Source organism: Ranitomeya imitator, chromosome 2, assembly GCF_032444005.1.
Source record: "Ranitomeya imitator isolate aRanImi1 chromosome 2, aRanImi1.pri, whole genome shotgun sequence".
Classification (NCBI taxonomy): domain Eukaryota; kingdom Metazoa; phylum Chordata; class Amphibia; order Anura; family Dendrobatidae; genus Ranitomeya; species Ranitomeya imitator.
This window is the reverse complement of record NC_091283.1, coordinates 580537602-580555346: the sequence shown is the minus strand read 5'-3', so window position 1 is coordinate 580555346 and position 17745 is coordinate 580537602. Positions and strand designations below refer to the sequence as shown.

Genomic DNA, 17745 nt, shown 5'->3' with positions numbered 1-17745 from the left:
GGGGTGCCAGTGGACATGGCAGACTGAGAGACGGTGGGAGATGGTATTGTTGCCGCCAGTGCCCTAGATGCAGTTTTTCCTACTACGAAACTGGTGATTCCCTGACCCTGACTGCTTTGGCCTGGCAAAGAAACCTGCACAGATACTGCAGGTGGTGCGGAAAATGGTGGCCCTACACTGCCGGAAGGGATGTTGCGTTGCTGACTAGCTTCATTGGCCGAGGGTGCTACAACCTTAAGGGACGTTTGGTAGTTAGTCCAGGCTTGCAAATGCATGGTGGTTAAATGTCTATGCATGCAACTTGTATTGAGACTTTTCAGATTCTGTCCTCTGCTTAAGGTAGTTGAACATTTTTGACAGATGACTTTGCGCTGATCAATTGGATGTTGTTTAAAAAAATGCCAGACTGCACTCTTTCTAGCATCGGATACCTTTTCAGGCATTGCAGACTGAGCTTTAACCGGATGGCCACGCTGTCCTCCAACAGGTTTTGGCTTTGCCACGCGTTTTGGGCAAGATACGGGCCCGGCAGATGGAACCTGTTGCGATGTTGATGCCTGCTGCGGCCCCTCCTCCTCCGCTTCAGAACTGCTGCCGCCTGCACCCTGTTCCCCCAATGGCTGCCAATAGGGGTCAAGAACTGGGTCATCTATTACCTCTTCTGTAGCTCGTGTGCAACTTCGTCTGTGTCACCGTGTCGGTCGGTGGTATAGCGTTCGTGATGGGGCAACATAGTCTCATCAGGGTCTGATTCTTGATCATTACCCTGCGAGGGCAATGTTGTGGTCTGAGTCAAAGGACCAGCATAGTAGTCTGGCTGTGGCTGTGCATCAGTGCACTCCATGTCAGATTCAACTTGTAATGGGCATGGACTGTTAACTGCTTCACTTTCTAAGCCAGGGACGGTATGTGTAAAGAGCTCCATGGAGTAACCCGTTGTGTCGCCTGCTGCATTCTTCTCTGTTGTTGTTTTTGCTGAAGAGGACAAGGAAGCGACTTGTCCCTGACCGTGAACATCCACTAACGACGCGCTGCTTTGACATTTACCAGTTTCACGAGAGGAGGCAAAAGAGCTAGAGGCTGAGTCAGCAAGATAAGCCAAAACTTGCTCTTGCTGCTCCGGCTTTAAAAGCGGTTTTCCTACTCCCAGAAAAGGGAGCGTTCGAGGCCTTGTGTAGCCAGACGACGAACCTGGCTCCACAGCTCCAGACTTAGGTGCAATATTTTTTTTCCCACGACCAGCTGATGCTCTACCACTACCACTACCCTCATTACCAGCTGACAATGAACGCCCCCGGCCACGACCTCTTCCACCAGACTTCCTCATTGTTTTAAAAACGTAAACAAACTAACGGTATTTGTTGCTGTCACACAACTTACACGGTGAGCTATAACTTCAGTATGATTTAGCTACCCCTTTACAGGTGAGTGAGACCACAACGAAAATCAGGCACAATGTTACACACTCTGTTGTTGGTGGCAACAAATGAGAGAGATGCCACACACGCTGGACTGTCACTGAAGCACAAATGTAAATATTAATCTCCCACTGATTTTTTTTTTTTTTTTTTTCAGGGAGACTTTAGGAAAAAAAAAAATAGAATAAAATGATTTTTTCAGGAAGAATTTAGAAACCAAATAAAATAAAATAATTTTTTCAGGGAGAATTTAGAAAACAAATAAAACAAAAAAAGGCTTTCTATGGCCCACTGAGTGAGAGATGACGCACACAGGAGTCAGGAGTGGCACACAAGCCCAGAGGCCAATATTTATCTCCCACTGATTGATGTAGTGATTTTTTCAGGTAGATTTTGGAACCCAAACAAAGCTAAAAAAATAATAGGCTTTCTATGGCCCACAATTGGAGAGAGAGAGAGAGATGGCACACCCAGGAGTCAAGACTGGCACACAAGCAGAAAGGGCAATATTAATCTCCCACTGATTTGTTTGTTTTTTTTTTTTCAGGGAGACTTTAGGAAAAAAAAAATAATAGAATACAATGATTTTTTCAGGAAGAATTTAGAAACCAAATAAAATAAAATGATTTTTTCAGGGAGAATTTAGAAAACAAATAAAACAAAAAAAAGGCTTTCTATGGCCCACTGAGTGAGAGATGACGCACACAGGAGTCAGGAGTGGCACACAAGCCCAGAGGCCAATATTTATCTCCCACTGATTGATGTAGTGATTTTTTCAGGTAGATTTTGGAACCCAAATCAAGCTAAAAAAATAATAGGCTTTCTATGGCCCACAATTGGAGAGAGAGAGAGAGAGAGATGGCACACCCAGGAGTCAAGACTGGCACGCAAGCAGAAAGGGCAATATTAATCTCCCACTGATTTTTTTTTTTTTTTTTTTTTCAGGGAGACTTTAGGAAAAAAAAATAGAATAAAATGATTTTTTCAGGAAGAATTTAGAAACCAAATAAAATAAAATGATTTTTTCAGGAAGAATTTAGAAAACAAATAAAACAAAAAAAGGCTTTCTATGGCCCACTGAGTGAGAGATGACGCACACAGGAGTCAGGAGTGGCACACAAGCCCAGAGGCCAATATTTATCTCCCACTGATTGATGTAGTGATTTTTTCAGGTAGATTTTGGAACCCAAATCAAGCTAAAAAAATAATAGGCTTGCTATGGCCCACAATTGGAGAGAGAGAGAGAGATGGCACACCCAGGAGTCAAGACTGGCACACAAGCAGAAAGGGCAATATTAATCTCCCACTGATTTTTTTTTTTTTTTTTTCAGGGAGACTTTAGGAAAAAAAAATAATAGAATAAAATGATTTTTTCAGGAAGAATTTAGAAACCAAATAAAATAATTTTTTTAGGGAGAATTTAGAAAACAAATAAAACAAAAAAAGGCTTTCTATGGCCCACTGAGTGAGAGATGACGCACACAGGAGTCAGGAGTGGCACACAAGCCCAGAGGCCAATATTTATCTCCCACTGATTGATGTAGTGATTTTTTCAGGTAGATTTTGGAACCCAAATCAAGCTAAAAAAATAATAGGCTTTCTATGGCCCACAATTGGAGAGAGAGAGAGAGAGAGAGAGATGGCACACCCAGGAGTCAAGACTGGCACACAAGCAGAAAAGGCAATATTAATCTCCCACTGATTTTTTTTTTTTTTTTTTCAGGGAGACTTTAGGAAAAAAAAATAATAGAATAAAATGATTTTTTCAGGAAGAATTTAGAAACCAAATAAAATAAAATGATTTTTTCAGGGAGAATTTAGAAAACAAATAGAACAAAAAAAGGCTTTCTATGGCCCACTGAGTGAGAGATGACGCACACAGGAGTCAGGAGTGGCACACAAGCCCAGAGGCCAATATTTATCTCCCACTGATTGATTTATTGATTTTTTCAGGTAGAATTTAGAACCCAAATCAACCAAAAACATAAATAGGCTTTCTATGGCCCACTATTTGTGAGAGAGATGGCACGCTCAGGACTGGCACACAAGCCCAGAGGCCAATATTAATCTCCCACTTTTTATTTTTTTTCAGGGAAAATTTATAAACCCAATAAAAAAATAAATAAATAGGCTTTCTATGGCCCACTATCTGAGAGAGAGAGATGGCACGCTTAGGACTGGCACACAAGCCCAAAGGCCAATATTAATCTCCCTTTTTTTTTTCAGGGAGAATTTATAAAACCAAAAAAAAAAATAAATAGGCTTTCTATGGCCCACTATTTGTGAGAGAGATGGCACGCTCAGGACTGGCACACAAGCCCAGAGGCCAATATTTTATCTCCCACTTTTTTTTTTTTTGTTCCAGGGAAAATTTATAAACCCAATAAAAAAAATAATAAATAGGCTTTCTATGGCCCACTATCTGAGAGAGAGAGATGGCACGCTTAGGACTGGCACACAAGCCCAAAGGCCAATATTAATCTCCCACTGATTGATTTATTGATTTTTTCAGGTAGAATTTAGAACCCAAATAAAGCAAAAAAAAAAAAAAGGGCTTTCTATGGCCCACTGAGTGAGTGATGATGCACACAGGAGTCAGGAGTGGCACACAAGCCCTGAGGCCAATATTTTTCTCCCACTGATTGATGTAGTGATTTTTTCAGGTAGATTTTAGAACCCAAATCAAGCAAAAAAATAAATAGGCTTTCTATGGCCCACTGACTGAGAGATGGCACACACAGGAGTCAGGAGTGGCACACAAGCCCTGAGGCCAATATTTTTCTCCCACTGATTGATGTAGTGATTTTTTCAGGTAGATTTTATAACCCAAATCAAGCAAAAAAATAAATAGGCTTTCTATGGCCCACTGAGTGAGAGATGGCACACACAGGGATGGCACTCTAGCAGAAATGTCAATCTTAATCTTCCACAAAAAAAAAAAAAAAACAGGGAGTGTCCAACAATTACTATCTCCCTGCAGTAATCTCAGCCAGGTATGGCAGGCAGCAATAAGGAGTGGACTGATGCACAAATTAAATAAAAAGTGTGGACAAACAAAAAAGATAGCTGTGCAGAAAGGAAGGAACAAGAGGATTTGTGCTTTGAAAAAAGCAGTTGGTTTGCACAGCGGCGTACACACAGCAATGCAGCTATCAGGGAGCCTTCTAGGGCAGCCCAATGAGCTACAGCGCTGAGGGGAAAAAAAAAAAAAATGTAGCTTCCACTGTCCCTGCACACCGAAGGTGGTGTTGGGCAGTGGAAATCGCTACAGCACAAGCGGTTTGGTGGTTAATGGACCCTGCCTAACGCTATCCCTGCTTCTGACGAAGCGGCAGCAACCTCTCCCTAAGCTCAGATCAGCAGCAGTAACATGGCGGTCGGCGGGAACGCCCCTTTATAGCCCCTGTGACGCCGCAGACAGCAAGCCAATCACTGCAATGCCCTTCTCTAAGATGGTGGGGACCAGGACCTATGTCATCACGCTGCCCACACTCTGCGTTTACCTTCATTGGCTGAGAAATTGCGCTTTTCGCGTCATTGAAACGCGACTTTGGCGCGAAAGTCGCGTACCGCATGGCCGACCCCGCATAGGGGTCGGATCGGGTTTCATGAAACCCGACTTTGCCAAAAGTCGGCGACTTTTGAAAATGAACGACCCGTTTCGCTCAACCCTACCGAGGACTAGAGCATTTTAGTGCTCAATCATCACTAGCCTTCACAGACCTAAATCTAGATTAGACAGCACATAAATATTGCATACAAATGTGTAGTGTAATTTAAAACATCTGAATTTTCAAATTTCATTAATGTTGTACATCTAAGCCATTCATTGTTGTATCGTGAACACATACTGACCACTAGCAGGGGGTTTGCAGATTTTGTAGCTGTTGTCTTCACAGCATTTTTGGTTTCCTGGACAGCCATCGTCATTTTGACAGAATTCATTTGGAATAAATTTTGATGTAACGTTTCTTTCTGGGGGGCAAACTCCATCCTTTTCATGCTCTTGAAAACAAAGTTACAAAATGAATAGATTACTTGTTTTATGTATTCAAAGACGAGTTTCAATTTTTGAAAGTGATAGTCTATTGCTAGGATTCAGCGAAAGTGATGCACGCTTCCACTATATGAGAAATACGATTGCTGCATGTGTCTAATATGTGAATAGTGTGTGTTTAATGCATTTAATGTGTGAGTGGTGAGTGTTCAGTGTGTCTGATATGTCAACAGTGTGCATTTAATGCATATAATTAGCACTGAACACGATGCTATATTGAGGGGATACTAGCCCTGGCTTTATAAAATATTACTATCCTTAACTTTGCATAATATGAAACAGCAGAATAATTCATATTGCATAATGGTACAAATTATCACAATGTTTTTGTTCTACAAACTTTGATGTTCAGAGAAATCTTGAGATTCTCTGGGAGCAGAAAAAAAGGAAGAAAATGTCATTATAAATACATTTCTAAATATTTTAAATCAGCAAATCACAATTGTTTTGTCTGGGGAGGTAAACTAATCACAACAGAATGAAAATGACAGAAACTGCCCTAGAATGTTAGGACTGACACCTGTGAGCATGTGCAGTAGGCAGCTCCATGTTTAGGAACATGTGCTCCTAGTGGATATTTGGATGCAATACTGGAGACACCAGGTGTGCAGAGTTAAGAAAAAGTCACTTAGGGTATGTGTCCACGTTCAGGATTGCATCAGGATTTGGTCAGGATTTTACTCAGGTAAAATCCTGACCAAATCTGCACCTGAGGTCACTGGCAGGTCACTTGCGTTGTCCTTGCGTTGTTTCAGCAATGTAAGGACATGCTGCGTTCTTAAAAGACGCGCCGCATGTCCGTTTCCGCGGGTCTGCCGCATGCATCTTTTAATGCATAGTGGAGATGGGACTTCATTAAATCCCCTCCACTATGCTGCAACATCTGGACGCTGCGTGTTTGATGCTGCGGCTCAATGCAGCGTCAAACACGCAGCGTTTCCTGAACGTGGAAACATACCCTTAGACTGCTGTCCACCCTGTCTATCTGATCTAAAACTAGAAATGACAGGAGTGCTAAGGTAATAAAACACTGTTCACACTGCTGCCCACCTGGTCAATCTGATCAACTACTGGAGATTGCAGGGGTGCTGAGGAAAGAAGAAGCTGCTCACACTGTTGTCCACCCTTTTGTTTTGATCTAACACTGGAGATAGCAGGGGTGTTGATGTAACAAGAGGCTGCTCATACTGATGTCCTCCCTGCCCATCTGATCTAATATTGGCAATAACAGGGTTGATGAAGTGAGAAGAGGCCACTCACACGTTGTCTCTCCTGTTATTAAGATCTAATACTGGCGATAACAAAGGTACTGAGATTAGAAGAGGCTGCACACACTACTGTTCATCCTGTTGTTCTGGACAAACACTTGAGATACCAGTGGTTTTAAGGTAAGAAGAGGCCATTCACACTGCTGTTCACCCTGTCTTTCTGATCTTAATTTGGAAATACCTGGAGTGTTGAGGTTAAAAAAAAGACTGTTCCCACTGCTGATCACCCTGATGTTCTGATCTACTACTGTAGAACTCGGGTGTGCTGAGGTAAGAAGCGGTTGATCATACTGATGTCCTACCTGTCTTTCAGATCTAATACTGGAGATGCCAGAGGTGCTGAAGTAAGAAGAGGCTGCTCACACTGCTATCCACTCTGCTATTTTGATCTAATACTGGAGCTATGAGGGTTGCTGGAGTAAGAAGAGACCATTCATATTGCATATTGTCAGCCCTGTCTGATTTAATACTGGAGATATCAGGAGTAAGGAGGTAAAATATGCCTTCTCACCCGTCACCCTATTCTGATGTAGTAGTGAAGATACCTAGCTTGCTGAGGTAAACCGAGGCTGTTCACAATGCTGTCTAACCTGTCTATATAATCTAATACAGGAGATACTATGGAGGCAGAGGTAAGAAGAGGCTGTTCACACTGCTGTCTATCTGATCTAATACTGAAGATACCAGGAGTGCTGAGGTAAGAAATGAATGCTCACACTACTGTTCAACCTTTCTTTCTTGGGGCACGTGTCTGCCTATACTGCTATGACCACATAGGTAATTACTGCTTATGGCAATATTTAGTTGCACCAGACATCAGTGATCTAGTCTTTATCTTGCACTTCTTTATGATTATTATCTGCACAGTGCTCTGGTCTCCCATTGGAAAGATGGAGACAACCTCTTTATCTTCCTAATTCTGGTGACCCATTGTGGTCATACTAAGTTTACAGCACATGCACTTTATTATTATTTTTGTACCTGGTGCCATTATATATGTGCGAGTTGCAAGACCTCTTTACCTGTTTAAAACAATTGTGGCATTTGCCACACTGACATCCCATTATATATACCTTGATATAGACATATATGCCCCCTCACCGTTTTCTATCTGGGGTCTCTTAACTCTATTCTTGCAAGCTGCAGATCTACAGTGAGATTATGTATTTAGTTATATATGCATGCTTTGATACTTTGTAAGCACACTAGTGTATATACATATATCCAGTATTATATTTACTCCAGTTTGGATCAAAGTGTACATCCAGTTGTTTTGAAATAATGAGTACATCCAGTGTTTTATCCATGCTATGTGTCTATTGATGTCAGCATCGCATGTTCTTTTGTTTTTGGTCATTGTGTGTACTGGCAGATATAAACTTGGCATTGTCATCACCGTGTTGCCAATTTATGCTTTCCTCTTTTTTGTCTTCAATACGTTTTGTATTACACTTATCCATTAATGTTTAATTTTATTTTTGTTCATTGGACCTTATAGTTCGTTTTTTTCCTCTTGATTTCATTCTCTATTTTCCGAATGGCCTGCCATTCATTCCCTAGCAAGTATTGCACCATTATATTTCGATCATCACTTGATAGTTATATCTATTTTTATTTTTAAAAAATGTCTTGCTTTACTCAGTGTGTAATTGTTTCCTTTCTTTCTTATGTATACTGTAGATACAAGGCTTGCAGAGCTAAGGAGAAGCTATTCTCACTGCTGTCCAGCCTGTCTTTCTGATGTAATGTTGGAGATACTAGAAGTGCTGAGGTAAAAAGAGACTGCCACATTCCAGTCAACCCTATTATGCTCATCGAATAATGAAGATATCAGGGGTGCTAAGAGGCTCCTCAGAAGGCCGCTTACCATGTCTTGCGGCTCTAAGGCCGGGGTCACACTAGCGTGTTTTACGGACGTATGAGAGGCGCAGAAAATACGCATTGCACACTGACCAATGATTCTCTATGGCCCAGCTCCTATCTGGCGTATTTTACGCATCCATATTTTATGGTCTTCTACGGCCGTAGACAATCGCAGCATGCTGCGTTTGTCAGCGTATTGCGCAAAAAATCCACCAATGAAAGTCAATGGGGGCGAGAAAAATACGGATTACACACGGACCAACAGTGTGACTTGTAATGCAGTCCGTTAACGCTGCCATTAACCCCTATTATCAGGCGCATCGCCAATGCATGCCATAATGGGCATGCGCTAGCGATGTGCCGTCATTCTGTGATGGACCCTCGGACACAGGCTGCAGCGTTTCCGGTTCCGTCACCGCATAGCGTGATCTTTTTCGTCACTTGTGTTAACACAGTTCGTTTAACGCATTCGTTGAATGGACTGCAGTAACGCAATGTGAACCCAGCCTAAGAAGAGGCCGCTCACATTGCTGTCCCCGCTGTCTTTCTGAAGTCATTCTGTAGATACCAAAGGTGTGTAGGTAAGAAGAGGCTTCTCACATTGTTGTACATCACTTCAATCTGAATAACAATAGATGCTATTGGTATCTCTATGCCATTGCAGCGGAGTTACCTACTGCATATGCTCACAGATATCTTTTCTAACATTGAAGGACAGGCTTCTATCAGTGTAACAAGACTGCAGACATTTTAAATCTATATTGATTTCCTTCCTAGAAAAAAATCTATTATAATTTGCTAATTAAAAGATTTAGAAATTTATTTACAATGACATTTCTTGGGTATTTTATCTTTTCCTTTCCCAGAGAACCCAATTTACTCCGCTCTAGCCACGCTCTGATATTATGACTTTTCATTTTAGGTTTTAGCTTGGTATTCAAGTACCATATCGGATTAAAAAATGAATAAAAAACATAGGTAAGCCGTTACTTAAACAACCAAAGTGACATCTCTAAATAAATTTATATATGAATATTGGGCATTTGGAAGGTACTACTTCTCCGTGCAAATATTCAGGGAGTCTAAGGCCAGGGTCACACTCAGCATAGGGAAATACGGTCCGTATTTTACATGTGTAATATGCAGAAATTATCCCAAAACAGTGATCCGTATGTCATCCGTAGGCAGGGTGTGGCAGCGTATTTTACGCATGTCATCCTCCGTATGTAATCCGTATGGCATCCGTACAGCGAGATTTTCTCGCCAGCTTGCAAAACGGACATACAATGGATCCATGGGCTCAAATATTCATGAAAACATATATACAGTCTATATATATCTATAATATAACGCTGGGAGCGTCACTCTGTCCGAAGCCTTTATAGACTGCGCAGGCGCAAGCGCCGGCGCAGTCTGGCCCCCACAGAGTAACGCTCCCAGGAGATCGCGGTATGCGTAAGCACTGAACGCATACTGCGATCTCCACCGGAGAGTCAGGGACCGCCAGGAGGGTAAGTATATTCACCTTTCCCCGTTCCAGCGCTGCGTGCGGCTCCGTCTCCCGGCTCCTCTACTGTGACAGTTCAGAGGGCGCGATGACGAATTTAATGCGCGCCGGCGCCGCCCTCTGACCAGTCACAGGCAGAGGAGCCGGAGTGTATCTTCAAGAAAATGGCGCCGGAAAGAGCGGACTGCGCAGGCGCCGATTCCTGCTGCCGGAATCGGCGCCTGCGCAGTCCATGCTTTCCGGCGCCATTTTCTTGAAGACACACTCCGGCTCCACTGCAGGTGTGTCTTCAAGAAAATGGTGCCGGAAAGCGCGGACTGCGCAGGCGCCAATTCCTGCTGCCGGAATCGGCGCCTGCGCAGTCCGCGCTTTCCGGCGCCATTTTCTTGAAGACACACCTGCAGTGGAGCCGGACGATAGGTGAGTATGGTATATTTTTTTTTTATATGGCAGCAGCATACGGGGGCATACACACTGGAGTGTCTTATGGGGGGCATATAATACAATGGTGGCGCAGGATGGGAGCAGCACATGACAGAACGGGGGCAGGATGGCAGCAGCACATGACAGAACGGGCGCAGGATGGCAGCAGCACATGACAGAACGGGCGCAGGATGGCAGCAGCACATGACAGAACGGGCGCAGGATGGCAGCAGCACATGACAGAACGGCCGCAGGATGGGAGCAGCACATGACAGAACGGGCGCAGAATGGCGGCAGCACATGACAGAACGGGCGCAGGATGGCAGCAGCACATGACAGAATGGGCGCAGGATGGGAGCAGCACATGACAGAACGGGCGCAGGATGGGAGCAGCACATGACAGAACGGGCGCAGGATGTCAGCAGCACATGACAAAACGGGCGCAGGATGGCAGCAGCACATGACAGAATGGGGGCACAGGATGGGAGCAGCACATGAAAGAACGGGGGCACAGGATGGGAGCAGCACATGACAGAATGGGCGCAGGATGGGAGCAGCACATGACAGAACAGGGGAGCAGGATGGGAGCAGCACATGACAGAACGGGCGCAGGATGGGAGCAGCACATGACAGAACGGGTGCAGGATGGGCGCAGCACATGACAGAACGGGCGCAGGATGGCAGCAGCACATGACAGAACGGGCGCAGGATGGGAGCAGCACATGACAGAACAGGGGAGCAAGATGGGAGCAGCACATGACAGAACGGGGGCGCAGGATGGGTGCAGCACATGACAGGATGGGAGCAGCAAATGACAGAATGGAGGCGCAGGATGGGAGCAGCACATGACAGAACGGGCGCAGGATGGGAGCAGCACATGACAGAACGGGGGCGCAGGATGGGAGCAGCACATGACAGAACGGGGGCGCAGGATGGGAGCAGCACATGACAGGATGGGGATGCAGGATGGAGCAGCACATGACAGAATGTGGGCGCAGGATGGAGCAGAACATGACAGAAGGGGCGCAGGATGGGAGCAGCACATGACAGAACGGGCACAGGATGTCAGCAGCACATGACAGAACGGGCGCAGGATGGCAGCAGCACATGACAGAACGGGGGCACAGGATGGGAGCAGCACATGAAAGAACGGGGGCGCAGGATGGGAGCAGCACATGACAGAACGGGCGCAGGATGTCAGCAGCACATGACAGAACGGGCGCAGGATGGCAGCAGCACATGACAGGATGGGAGCAGCACATGACAGAACAGGGGAGCAGGATGGGAGCAGCACATGACAGAACGGGGGCGCAGGATGGGAGCAGCACATGACAGGATGGGAGCAGCAAATGACAGAATGGAGGCGCAGGATGGGAGCAGCACATGACAGAACAGGGGCGCAGGATGGGAGCAGCACATGACAGAACGGGGGCGCAGGATGGGAGCAGCACATGACAGGATGAGAGCAGCACATGACAGAACAGGCGCAGGATGGGAGCAGCACATGACAGAACAGGGGAGCAGGATGGGAGCAGCACATGACAGAACGGGCGCAGGATGGGAGCAGCACATGACAGAACGGGCGCAGGATGGCAGCAGCACATGTCAGAACGGGCGCAGGATGGGAGCAGCACATGACAGAACAGGGGAGCAGGATGGGAGCAGCACATGACAGAACGGGGGCGCAGGATGGGAGCAGCACATGACAGAACGGGGGTGCAGGATGGGTGCAGCACATGACAGGATGGGAGCAGCAAATGACAGAATGGAGGCGCAGGATGGGAGCAGCACATGACAGAACGGGCGCAGGATGGCAGCAGCACATGACAGAACAGGCGCAGGATGGCAGCAGCACATAACAGAACGGGCGCAGGATGGGAGCAGCACATGACAGAACGGGCGCAGGATGGCAGCAGCACATGACAGAACGGGCGCAGGATGGCAGCAGCACATGACAGAACGGGCGCAGGATGGGAGCAGCACATGACAGAACAGGGGAGCAGGATGGGAGCAGCACATGACAGAACGGGGGCGCAGGATGGGAGCAGCACATGACAGAACGGGGGCGCAGGATGGGAGCAGCACATGACAGAACGGGGGCGCAGGATGGGAGCAGCACATGACAGAACGGGGGCGCAGGATGGGAGCAGCACATGACAGAACGGGGGCGCAGGATGGGAGCAGCACATGACAGGATGGGAGCAGCAAATGACAGAATGGAGGCGCAGGATGGTAGCAGCACATCACAGAACAGGGGCGCAGGATGGGAGAAGCACATGACAAAACGGGGCGCAGGATGGGAGCAGCACATGACAGGGTGGGGATGCAGGATGGAGCAGCACATGACAGAATGTGGGCGCAGGATGGAGCAGCACATGACAGAACGGGCGCAGGATGGGAGCAGCACATGACAGAACGGGCGCAGGATGTCAGCAACACATGACAGAACGGGCGCAGGATGGCAGCAGCACATGACAGAACGGGGGCACAGGATGGGAGCAGCACATGAAAGAACGGGGGCACAGGATGGGAGCAGCACATGACAGGATGGGAGCAGCACATGACAGAACAGGGGAGCAGGATGGGAGCAGCACATGACAGAACGGGGGCGCAGGATGGGAGCAGCACATGACAGAACGGGGGCGCAGGATGGGAGCAGCACATGACAGAACGGGGGCGCAGGATGGGAGCAGCACATGACAGGATGGGAGCAGCAAATGACAGAATGGAGGCGCAGGATGGAGCAGCACATGACAGAACGGGCGCAGGATGGGAGCAGCACATGACAGAACGGGCGCAGGATGTCAGCAGCACATGACAGAACGGGCGCAGGATGGCAGCAGCACATGACAGGATGGGAGCAGCACATGACAGAACAGGGGAGCAGGATGGGAGCAGCACATGGCAGAACGGGGGCGCAGGATGGGAGCAGCACATGACAGGATGGGAGCAGCAAATGACAGAATGGAGGCGCAGGATGGGAGCAGCACATGACAGAACAGGGGCGCAGGATGGGAGCAGCACATGACAGAACGGGGGCGCAGGATGGGAGCAGCACATGACAGGATGGGAGCAGCACATGACAGAACAGGCGCAGGATGGGAGCAGCACATCACAGAACAGGGGAGCAGGATGGGATCAGCACATGACAGAACGGGCGCAGGATGGCAGCAGCACATGACAGAACGGGCGCAGGATGGGAGCAGCACATGACAGAACGGGCGCAGGATGGCAGCAGCACATGACAGAACGGGCGCAGGATGGGAGCAGCACATGACAGAACAGGGGAGCAGGATGGGAGCAGCACATGACAGAACGGGGGCGCAGGATGGGAGCAGCACATGACAGAACGGGGGTGCAGGATGGGTGCAGCACATGACAGGATGGGAGCAGCAAATGACAGAATGGAGGCGCAGGATGGGAGCAGCACATGACAGAACGGGCGCAGGATGGCAGCAGCACATGACAGAACAGGCGCAGGATGGCAGCAGCACATAACAGAACGGGCGCAGGATGGGAGCAGCACATGACAGAACGGGCGCAGGATGGCAGCAGCACATGACAGAACGGGCGCAGGATGGCAGCAGCACATGACAGAACGGGCGCAGGATGGGAGCAGCACATGACAGAACGGGGTCGCAGGATGGGAGCAGCACATGACAGAACGGGGGCGCAGGATGGGAGCAGCACATGACAGAACGGGGGCGCAGGATGGGAGCAGCACATGACAGAACGGGGGCGCAGGATGGGAGCAGCACATGACAGAAGGGGGGCGCAGGATGGGAGCAGCACATGACAGGATGGGAGCAGCAAATTACAGAATGGAGGCGCAGGATGGGAGCAGCACATTACAGAACAGGGGCGCAGGATGGGAGAAGCACATGACAAAACGGGGCGCAGGATGGGAGCAGCACATGACAGGGTGGGGATGCAGGATGGAGCAGCACATGACAGAATGTGGGCGCAGGATGGAGCAGCACATGACAGAACGGGCGCAGGATGGGAGCAGCACATGACAGAACGGGCGCAGGATGTCAGCAGCACATGACAGAACGGGCGCAGGATGGCAGCAGCACATGACAGAACGGGGGCACAGGATGGGAGCAGCACATGAAAGAACGGGGGCACAGGATGGGAGCAGCACATGACAGGATGGGAGCAGCACATGACAGAACAGGGGAGCAGGATGGGAGCAGCACATGACAGAACGGGGGCGCAGGATGGGAGCAGCACATGACAGAACGGGGGCGCAGGATGGGAGCAGCACATGACAGAACGGGGGCGCAGGATGGGAGCAGCACATGACAGAACGGGTGCAGGATGTCAGCAGCACATGACAGAACGGGCGCAGGATGGCAGCAGCACATGACAGGATGGGAGCAGCACATGACAGAACAGGGGAGCAGGATGGGAGCAGCACATGGCAGAACGGGGGCGCAGGATGGGAGCAGCACATGACAGGATGGGAGCAGCAAATGACAGAATGGAGGCGCAGGATGGGAGCAGCACATGACAGAACAGGGGCGCAGGATGGGAGCAGCACATGACAGAACGGGGGCGCAGGATGGGAGCAGCACATGACAGGATGGGAGCAGCACATGACAGAACAGGCGCAGGATGGGAGCAGCACATGACAGATCAGGGGAGCAGGATGGGAGCAGCACATGACAGAACGGGCGCAGGATAGCAGCAGCACATGACAGAACAGGCGCAGGATGGGAGCAGCACATGACAGAACGGGCGCAGGATGGCAGCAGCACATGACAGAGCGGGCGCAGGATGGGAGCAGCACATGACAGAACAGGGGAGCAGGATGGGAGCAGCACATGACAGAACGGGGGCGCAGGATGGGAGCAGCACATGACAGAACGGGGGCGCAGGATGGGAGCAGCACATGACAGAACGGGGGCACAGGATTGGTGCAGCACATGACAGGATGGGAGCAGCACATGACAGAACAGGCGCAGGATGGGAGCAGCACATGACAGAACAGGGGAGCAGGATGGGAGCAGCACATGACAGAACGGGCGCAGGATAGCAGCAGCACATGACAGAACAGGCGCAGGATGGGAGCAGCACATGACAGAACGGGCGCAGGATGGCAGCAGCACATGACAGAACGGGCGCAGGATGGGAGCAGCACATGACAGAACAGGGGAGCAGGATGGGAGCAGCACATGACAGAACGGGGGCGCAGGATGGGAGCAGCACATGACAGAACGGGGGCGCAGGATGGGAGCAGCACATGACAGAACGGGGGCACAGGATGGGTGCAGCACATGACAGGATGGGAGCAGCAAATGACAGAATGGAGGCGCAGGATGGGAGCAGCACATGACAGAACGGGCGCAGGATGGCAGCAGCACATGACAGAACGGGCGCAGGATGGCAGCAGCACATGACAGAACGGGCGCAGGATGGGAGCAGCACATGACAGAACGGGCGCAGGATGGCAGCAGCACATGACATAACGTGCGCAGGATGGCAGCAGCACATGACAGAACGGGCGCAGGATGGGAGCAGCACATGACAGAACAGGGGAGCAGGATGGGAGCAGCACATGACAGAACGGGGGCGCAGGATGGGAGCAGCACATGACAGAACAGGGGCGCAGGATGGGAGCAGCACATGACAGAACAGGGGAGCAGGATGGGAGCAGCACATGACAGAACGGGGGCGCAGGATGGGAGCAGCACATGACAGAACGGGGGCGCAGGATGGGAGCAGCACATGACAGGATGGGAGCAGCAAATTGTTGCAGAGTGCGTCTTCTTGCAGTCACTGCTGTACTTAGGAGAGCTTCAATCAGCAAGATATCTTGAGTAAACAGTATTTACTTCATACTGGATAAACATGAGATACAATTCAGTGTCACACAGTCCGTGCACTGAAGACAACACATTCATGAAGAAAAGCAAAACCGAAAGTAATAAAAGCAACCAACCACTGAGAGCTTCCCTCCCCACATTACAGCAAGTATATAACTTTACACACTATCGCCATCTGCTGTCTGGTTAGTATAAAGTCCTCCTTTTACTTATAATAAGTCCTAATCTGTTGCATATGCCAACACCCTTTCTCAACAGTAAGGACTTATTCAATCAAACCCAACTTTTTTATTAGTCTCTGATGTTTATCAGCATTCAACGCCTTCGTGAAAATGTCTGCTGTCATTTCTTCAGTAGGACAGTACTCTAACTTCAAGTCTCCTTGTTCCTGATGATCTCTCAAGAAATGATATTTCACATCAATATGTTTGGTTCTTGGATTGACTCTTTCCATCTGAGCAAGAACAAGACATCCTTGATTGTCCTCTTTTAGTTTTGTTGGTGCCAACTGTGGTTGTCCTAATTCTGTCAACAATTGTCTTAACCACAGTACTTCTTGACTCGCGTGTGCTGCGGCAACATATTCTGCTTCTGTTGAAGATAGTGTCACAATTGACTGTTTCTTACTTGTCCAACTTATTGGTCCACCTGAGAGGAAAAAAATATGTCCACTGGTAGATCTTCTGTCAGTTGGACCTCCAGCCCAATCTGCATCAACATATCCTGTTAAAATGCAATCATCGCTTGTGGGTAATTTCAGCTTAACATTGCTAGTTCCTTTCAAATAACGTATTACTCTCTTCACGGCATTCCAATCAGCTTTATTTGGTTTTGATACCTTTCTACTCAGGATTCCTACTGCTGCTGCGATGTCTGGTCTTGTAACGGTCGCTAGATACAGTAGTTTTCCTATTGCTGTTCTGTATTCTTCATTATTTGGTAGCATATTTTGTTCACTGTTCATCTCTTTGAGATAATTAGTTTCCATTGGAGACTTTACTGTTTTTGCATCTTTTAATCCAAATTTTTCTGTTATGTCTTGAATCATGTGATTTTGATTCCATCTTCTTCTCTTTCTACTTGTATTCCTAGGTATTGTTTTACATTTCCCAAGTCTTTGATTTCGAAATGTCGCTTCAGGATTTTTAGAATGTTTTCGTTATCCCTTTCTTGTTCAAAACACATCAAAATGTCGTCTACATATATGAGTATGTAAATCCATCTATCAATCAGCCTTTTTGTGTATAAGCATGGATCAGCTTTGCTTCTTTGAAATTTTTCATTTGTAAGTACTTCCGTGATTTTGTCATTCCACGCTTTAGCTGCTTGCTTTAAATCATATATGCTTTTCTGTAGTTTACAAACTTTGTTTGGATTTCTT

The 17745-nt window shown here is 48.0% G+C and overlaps 1 protein-coding gene across 1 annotated transcript in view; it reads right to left on the bottom strand.

Moving 5' to 3' along the window:
* Positions 1–17745, bottom strand: part of WFDC3 (WAP four-disulfide core domain 3) — a 111249-nt gene that overhangs the window by 68250 nt on the left and 25254 nt on the right. Inside the window, exon 2 of the mRNA XM_069752232.1 lies at positions 5274–5423. Coding sequence (XP_069608333.1) covers positions 5274–5423 — 150 coding nt within the window. The remainder of the gene's footprint in view (positions 1–5273; positions 5424–17745) is intronic.